The 7,747-nt window shown below is 50.9% G+C and overlaps 1 protein-coding gene across 10 annotated transcripts in view; it reads left to right on the top strand.

Annotated features, from left to right (window-relative positions):
- MED24 (mediator complex subunit 24) overlaps window positions 1-7,747 on the top strand; it is a 37,142-nt gene that overhangs the window by 1,335 nt on the left and 28,060 nt on the right. For 6 of the 10 annotated variants that reach the window (XM_045888968.3, XM_064582481.1, XM_064582482.1 and 3 more), the window contains exons 1-3: window positions 6,601-6,680; window positions 7,093-7,258; window positions 7,343-7,425. In XM_045888968.3, the coding sequence (XP_045744924.1) occupies window positions 7,129-7,258; window positions 7,343-7,425 (213 nt within the window). In that variant the 5' untranslated portion in view covers window positions 6,601-6,680; window positions 7,093-7,128. Of the gene's footprint in view, window positions 1-6,600; window positions 6,681-6,721; window positions 6,740-7,049; window positions 7,259-7,342; window positions 7,426-7,747 lie in introns of those variants that run through there. The other 4 variants (XM_064582478.1, XM_064582480.1, XM_064582479.1 and 1 more) reach the window with 4 other exon arrangements.

Here is a 7,747-nt window from a genome sequence, read left to right as displayed (position 1 = left end):
CAAAATCCAAATGGTACGGGGGCCAATCTAAGGAGGAGGGCAGGCTGCATAAAAATGGATCTCCTTCCCCAAAGGAGAGGCCATGCCAGCCCCACCCCCCATGTACACACACACACACCTGCATTCATGGACATAAAACCATCTCAGTGACGCCAGAGCCCCTTTCATCTCGGGATCTCCCAGTGCCAGGCAGAACCCTAATTATCCCAGGTCCCCCCCCCCCGCCCCCGGCCCCGCCGGTTCCCCCACTGTCATTAGCCCAGTTTTACCAGCGGGGGCCACAGCCTTTTCTTGGCTCCTAGGGCGGGGCCCTGTCTCCACAGTCTGCTCTTGGGGAGGGGTGTGTGTGTGTGTGTGTGTGTGTGTGTGTGTGTGTGTGTTGAGGGGAACTGCTCTCCCACTTGCCTAGTTTGTACTAGGCAGAATCACTTGGCTATGGGTGGGGTTCTAAGTCTATCTGAGTAGGGCTGCCCTTGTTCATGTCAGTCTCAGGCTCTTGCATCCTCAGCTCTGTTAGAGCCACTTCTCTTGGGGTGGGGGCTGGAGCATAATTGGGGTATGCAATGCATAGGGGAGGGGAAGGTGCCTCTCTTGGGACCCCTGGGAATCATGGGGATAACAAGGGCAGCTGGGATGAAACATGAGGGATGCAGAGTGGGTGGTGATGAGGGGTATGCAGGGGGAGAAGGAAGCCTGCAGTGCGCAGTGGCAGCCGCACTGGAGAATTGAGGCTGCCGTGTGCAGAGTCAGCATGCAGTAAGTGAACCTGTGGGTTCAGCCCGGGCTTGCAGTGGACATGCAACAGTGGTAGTGTGGGGTGGGAGGCTGCATCGTGCAGTCAGGGCAGTGTGCAGTTCGAGGTGCACTGAGGCTGGCTGGCTGCCAGTCAATGCCATGTCCTCAGTGATCATGTTTGGCTGAAACCCGAGGGAGCAAGTCTGTGGTGTGCCGTGTTTAGGGTGCATGCTCTACCCTGTATGGAAATAGTCTCTTGGGATTGAGCTGCCCAAGGAGTTGAGATAGAAGCCCTATGCATGGGATACATTTATGAGATGAGCTACATTTATACTCTGCATCCATCAGGCGGAACAAGGAGGCCATGGGGAAGTCTAGCACTAATCTGGATTAGGACAGGGTGACAGAGTCCAGAGCGGGAACACAAAAGTGCTATGGTTTTGTCTCCCTTCCATTCTGGCTTCCTCCACGTTTCTCTGACAAAAGGCCCTAAAGATATCTGGTAAGGGAGACTTTTTGAAATCCTAGATCCAAAGCCATAGAAAATGAAGTGCCTCCTGATCTATCTCCCCACCCCCCCACCAGGGGCAGAGTGGGGCACCTTGAACTCAAAGGTAAGAGTTTACCATTCCCATCTTTTCCTTACCTCTCTTCCTTGGCTCCCAATATGGGCTGGTAATAGACCTGGGCAAGGGCAAAGTGAAGGGCACACGGCCTCCAAAGCAGGCATCCCGCCAGATGCCAGGATCCAGCCCAGGTCTGGGCTTATAGCCCCTGCCTGGTGTCACATCAGCCCCCTTTCCACCCCACTCATCCTGCCTACCCCCATTTCTTGAAGCTTCTAGCTTCTCTCAGAGTCATTTCAGCCCCAGCTTCTGTTGTCTCTTTGCCAGGAAACCCCCACTCAGGCTGTTTCCTCCCATCCCCCCCACCTCTGCTTCAGGGCTGAATCCCTGAGGAGAGCAGGGGAGGGTGGGGCACAAGTAAGGATGGATAGAGACCCTCCAAGGGGATCTGCCTGATGGCCCCCTCCCTCTCAGATTTTGGTTGCCAAGGAGGCAGCAGGAACAGCCTGTTCTCTGGGCTCCCATCGGAGCAGCTAGGCCTGGGCCCCGCCCTCTCTCCCTTCCTTCCCTCCCAGACTGTTGCTAGGAAGCACCCCAAGATTTCTCAGGGTCCAATCCCTAGAAACCAGAGGATCCAGATATCTTTCTGAAGAGCTTCCCCAAAAGCCTGGAAGCCAAGACCCCACGCAGCATCCTCCACCCCTGCCAAGAAGCCACAAACAGTTGGGGCGGCGGGGGGGGGCGGCATTGAGGATTGAAACAGGGGACAGGCCCTCTACCAGCCTGCCCTGGAACACCTCCGTGGCCTGGGCCTCAGTAATCCACTCCTCCCCTACCTGGAGTTCCTGGGCTCTGGGTGATGTCAGCAAGTGATGAGGTGTCCAGCAGATACCCCTTGACTCTGCAGACACAGCCCCACTTATTAGGGAGTTCTGGAAAGACAGCAGGGGAAACCAGCTAAGAGAACCTAATCCTCAGGTGTTTCTCCCCCTTAGTGATCTTTCAATCAAGAAAAGGTAGTGGAAATGGATAAAAGAAAGGGGGGGACAGTTTATGGGAGTTGGGGATCAGGTGGCTGGCAGAGATGAGAGACTGGGAAATTCACCAATAATTGACCTGCTAAGGGTAAAGGGGCCACTTAATGTCCTCCTCCCAATCATCTTTGTGCCATCATGTGCCCTGGGTATGGGTCACAAAGCAGAGGGCCTGGGAAGGGACTCAGGCCTGGCTGAGCCTTGCTCTTGGTAGCTGAGGGAAGAAGTGGAAAAAGAAGCTGACACCTTCTCCAGGTTGCCTTTTAGGGGTTCTTCTACTTTTATTCATTCTTTTGATACCTTTTTTTTTAAGATTTTATTTATTTATTTGAGAGAGAGAGAGAATGAGAGACAGAGAGCATGAGAGGGAGGAGGGTCAGAGGGAGAAGCAGACTCCCCGCCGAGCAGGGAGCCCGATGTGGGACTCTATCCCGGGACTCCAGGATCATGATCTGAGCCGAAGGCAGTCGCTTAACCAACTGAGCCACCCAGGCGCCCGATACCTTTTTTTTTTAAAGCATTTAATATGTGCCAGATATTGGACCCCCTAAATTTTCCAGCTTTTGGTTTCATACTCTTGCACAGAGCCCCCTCATCCTGCCTTTGCCAGGAGAGAGGGGAGGAGAGCTAGGGGCACAGTGTCCTTTACCATAGAGTTTGAACCTTACCATACTGCAGCCCTCCCCTCTCCAATGAAAGGAGATGGGACAAGCTGGTGTGGAGGCCAAGAGTATAGAGTGGTTCTCAGGGCCCGGAGGGAGGGGTGGTGCAAAGGAAATGGCAGGCTGGCTTCCTTTCCCATTATTGCTCGGGCCTCAGGATCACAGGACGTCTCTTCTCTGAGCTGGGAGTAGAGAGAGTAGAGAGGGAAGGCATCCTTCAGGGTGTTGGAGAGGAAACTTCAGGTCCAGAGAGGAAAACTCCAATGATTAGTTCAAATTCTGCTTTTCATCGTCCCGGCTGGTCTCTCTCTGGACCTCCATGGGGCAGTGGGAAGACAGACACAGGGAACTGTGGGAGATCCAGGAACTGTCCTGAGGTGGGTCCACCTTGTAGGCTTCTCCCCCCTCCTTCTCTCCCCCAGAGAGATAGAAAGTGGGGATTTGGATGTGGGACTGGTCGGGGAAGGGAACTGGTTTGGAACCAGCTGTATATGAGTTTGTGGAAACAAGTCTTTCTTTCTCCATGCACCTGCTGCCAATTAACTCCCCAGAGTGGAGGGACCCAGGCAAGCTTCTAAAGAAAATATTCCAGCTAGGGGAGGCGAATGACTCAGTTTCCCTGTGGAGAGAAGGGATGCTGAAACCCTTTGTGCCTTGTACGCTTACCAAGTATTTCAATGTTTCTGGGTCTAGACTCTTGCCACTTTTCCTTACACTTCTTTCTAGCCTAGATAAGGAATGTCCCCATCCCTTTGGGTACCACAAAGCCCTATTCACCCACGGCCTCTTACCCAGCTCCAAGCCCTTCACTCTGGCCTACCAGCTCCCTTTCTGCCATGGCTCCAGTGTTGCCATGTCACTCCACCTGGGTGGCTTCCATCTGCCTCACTTTGCTGGGCGGACCCTTCCCCCGCCAGACTGGCCAACGAGATGAAGAGGTTGGGGCTTGGAACTAAGGGAGCAGAGGTGGGAGCTCAGCCTTTATCAGCGCTGAGGGGGAAGAAATGGACAGCAAAAGAAAGTAGGGCTAAGAAGGGTTTTTGAGAGGGGCTGTGTGGAGGGAGGGTTTCCTTTCCAGAGGGGATGCTGGTATTTCTTCTCTTACCCACAGGAGGATTTTCAGAGTCCCATCCTTGGGGAGAGAGGATCCAGCCAGGGAGCAGGTGGGTCCTAGGAAGCTAATGTGGTGTGGAGGGAAGAGGTGGTGTATGGAAAGGCTCTCTCTGATATTGACAGACCAGAGAGGCAGGACAGTCAAAGTAGAGAAATTGAAGATGGCCCATGTCCAGAGCTAAGGGAGTCCTCATAGTCCCTTAGGAGTCCAGTCCTTGGGGGAACTCTGCCAAACCTAGAAAAGGAGCTGCTGGTGAGAGGTGGGGGGACGGGGAAGGCAGATGGCCTGACTACAAAAGCCGCCTCCCTGCCACTGTGAAGTGGGAAGAAGGCACCCCTCCATCCCCCAGAGATCTGCCAGGCTTCCTGCCAGAGAGGGATGGTTTAAGCTCAGAATATCACTATCCTCAGGGCCCAGATATTCCCCCAAATGTACCCAACACCCACTAACTCAGTCAAGAGCAGTCACAAAGTTGACAGCTTCTCTCTAAGAGGGGCAGTTTGGGCTACGAGGGATGGGAAAGGAGCTATAGGATCCAGGAATGGCTCAAGGTGGGGGGCCCTGGGCTGCTGTAACCAGAAAGGAGTGAGCGGAGGGAGCAGGCAAAGGTAGAGTTGGGGCCTGGGAGAAGAAGGGAGGCCAGGTTCATGTGAGGCTTCAGAGGAACAGAGTTTGTGGTCGTCTCAAGTGTGAGTGAATGTGGGGTTTGTGGTAGCCTCAGGTGGGGCCGGGGGCAGTTTGGAAGTTAAGCGTGAGAAGTCTGGGTTCTCCCTCCTTCCTGCTTTGGAAGCTTTGGCTCTACATATTTGGCAGCTGTTTTGCAGAAATGCTATTTCCCAGTGGTGTCACTTGGGTAGGCACAAAGGGGAGCAGAATGGAGGCGGTGTGTATGGGTGCATGGGGAGGGAGAAAGGCCATAGGCAGTAATGAACTTAGAGGATTGTGATCTGGCCCTCCTTCAGCTGCACTCTACCCCTCAGAACAGGGGTCCTTGTCTCCCTGCTGTGATTTTGCTCCCATACCCAGGATCCTGTTATTCTCTGTCCCAAGGGCCAACAAGTTTACTTCCATAGCCTGAGTGCACTGCGCTCCCAGATTCATCCCCCTAATGACTGATTTTGCCAGTGAAAGGGTGGCCAAATAATGGTTGCTGGGGAATATGGATGGAACTTGGCCTCATGGACTGGGATATCAGACTTAGGGTATGGGATGGGGGAGCTGAAAGTAGGGGGTGGCAGAACACTGGCTGGGGCCTCCATGTTTACTCTTGTCCTAGGTTATAGATGTTAGGGACGATCTGTCCCCAGGACAGGGCAGGGATAAGGGCTGTATATAGAGAAGGCTCAGCCATGAAGCCAGAGGTGAATAGCATTTGCTTCTGAGCTTCTCACTGGAGGGGGAAAAGAGGGCTAATGTCTAAAGCCCTGAATATAATTATGCACGATTTGGTTCCATAGGATAAGCAAGACATCATATTGTTTTTAATAAACTTTCAAAAAAAGAACAGTTTTAGATTTACAGGAAAAGATTTGAAGATAGTAGGGGGTCCCCACGTATGCCATAGCCAATTTCTCCTTTTATTAGCCTCTTACATTAGTATGGTATTTTTTACAGCTAATGAACGAATATTGATATGTCATTATTAACTAATGTCTATGCTTTACTCATATTCCTTAGTTTTCACCCAATGTTCTTCTTCGGTTCCAGGATGACATCCGGGATGCCAAGTTACATTTAATAATTATGTCTCCTTAAGCCCTCTTGGCTATGACAGTTTCTTAGACTCCCCTTAGTTTTGATAACTTTAACCTCCATTTCCTCCTTACTTTCCTCCTTACTTCTCCCCCTATTCAAGCAGTATGCAGGGCCAGGAGATTTTGGGAGGACTGCCAAATTTGGGGGTTAAATGGTGATGTGTGTGCAATTGATCAAGCCCCAATGTAGCCTCTGGAATACAGATGTGGAAATAAGAACTCTGGTACACCCAGGGGTGTAGGAGCACCAAAAAAACAAAAACAAAAACGAAAACCAAAACAAAACCACAAAAACCAAAACCGTTAAAACACCAAAAAAACCAAACCAAAACAAAAACAAAAACCAAAAAGGAAAAAAGAAAAAAAAAAAAGGTCAAGAAAGAGGAAAACGTATTGCTGAACGAACGCCACACCCCTGCTATGCCTAGTAACTAGCATGTAATGAAAGGGTGTCAGAATATCATTTAAATGCCTGGTCGACAGTGACGTCTTTGGGCGACGCTTGCTTGCGAACGGTCTTTCGAGAGCTCTCCGCTCCCTCCGCTCCCTGAGTCTGATGCTTCAGCTCGTACCTGTCCTTCTCTAAAGCAGAGAGACAATGCGGGCTCGCTAACGGAGTCCCTTAGCTTCCCTGCTAGCCCAGTCCAAGGAACTACAATTCCCAGAAGACCGAGTCCAAGGAACTACAATTCCCAGAAGACATGTCTCTTGCTGCATTCTTATTGGCTCATGTTTGTTATTCCCAGCCAATAGAAGTTAAGCTCTTTGATAAGTGCCAAGATGGCGATACCTAGGATCTAGGACTAGCTTGCACGGTAGGCTCAAAATTGGGGAGGTGGTGGCTGAAAAGGAAATAGGGAGTTACAGTTTCAAGGTTGGGGAAGGTGGAGGAAATGGTGGAAAAAACTGTGGATTTGGGGTGGTAGGGGCTGAGGGACGCAGCCAGAGCTAAGGGCGTAATTAGGCAATCGGAATAGGCTTAACCCCTTGCCACCCTCTTCACTCTTTTTATTAAGCCCCTTTGACACCCTTTTCTTAGTGCTCCAGTTGATTCAGGAGGGAGGAACCTGACAGAATCCCTTCCTTATCCTCTTCCCCGTTTTTTCTTTCTGATTCCTCTGCCTGCCTTAAATCTTCCTATATCCGTTTCATTCAACTCGGCCCTCCCCTGTTCTTTCCTTCAGAATCCCCTCTCCCCTTCTCTTAGCTCAGTCTCTTCCACCTTAGAGCTGACCGCCGCCGGCCCCTTCTCAGAGTGAAATCATGAAGGTAGTGAACTTGAAGCAAGCCATTTTGCAAGCCTGGAAGGAGCGATGGAGTGACTACCAGTGGGCAATCAACATGAAGAAATTCTTCCCCAAAGGAGCCACCTGGGACATTCTCAACCTAGCAGGTCTCAAGTGAAGTAGGAAGGATGGGAGGGCTAAACCCAGAAAAGCTATAACCACTCAGTCTTGCTTTGTTATTCCCCTTGCAGAAGCACTACTGGAGCAGGCCATGATTGGACCTTCCCCCAATCCTCTCATCCTGTCCTACCTGAAGTATGCAATTAGTTCCCAGGTAAACTGCCCCACCTATTCCAGAGAGTGAGGATTTGAAGGTAAAAGACTTGGAGTATAGTTGTCAGCTTACACTTTGTAGGTGAATTTGTTTGAACACAACACTTCTCTGAGCCTCAGTTTTCTTGTGAAAATAATAACACTTCATTGGTTGTGATGAATGTTACATTAACTTGTTCTATCAGTAAATAGTCATGAATGTGTCAGATAGTGGTGTAGGCCGTGGGGATATAGCTGTGAGCAAGACCTTATTCCAGCACACAAGGAATTTAGTGGGTAATAACGGACATGAAAATAAGCAGTCAGTCACAGGATGGGTTTGT

Source organism: Mirounga angustirostris, unplaced genomic scaffold (genome assembly GCF_029215605.1).
Source record: "Mirounga angustirostris isolate CCGP_5_RB_7025 unplaced genomic scaffold, mMirAng1.0.hap1 SCAF_17, whole genome shotgun sequence".
NCBI lineage: Eukaryota > Metazoa > Chordata > Mammalia > Carnivora > Phocidae > Mirounga > Mirounga angustirostris.
This window is presented reverse-complemented; position numbering and strand designations above follow the sequence as displayed.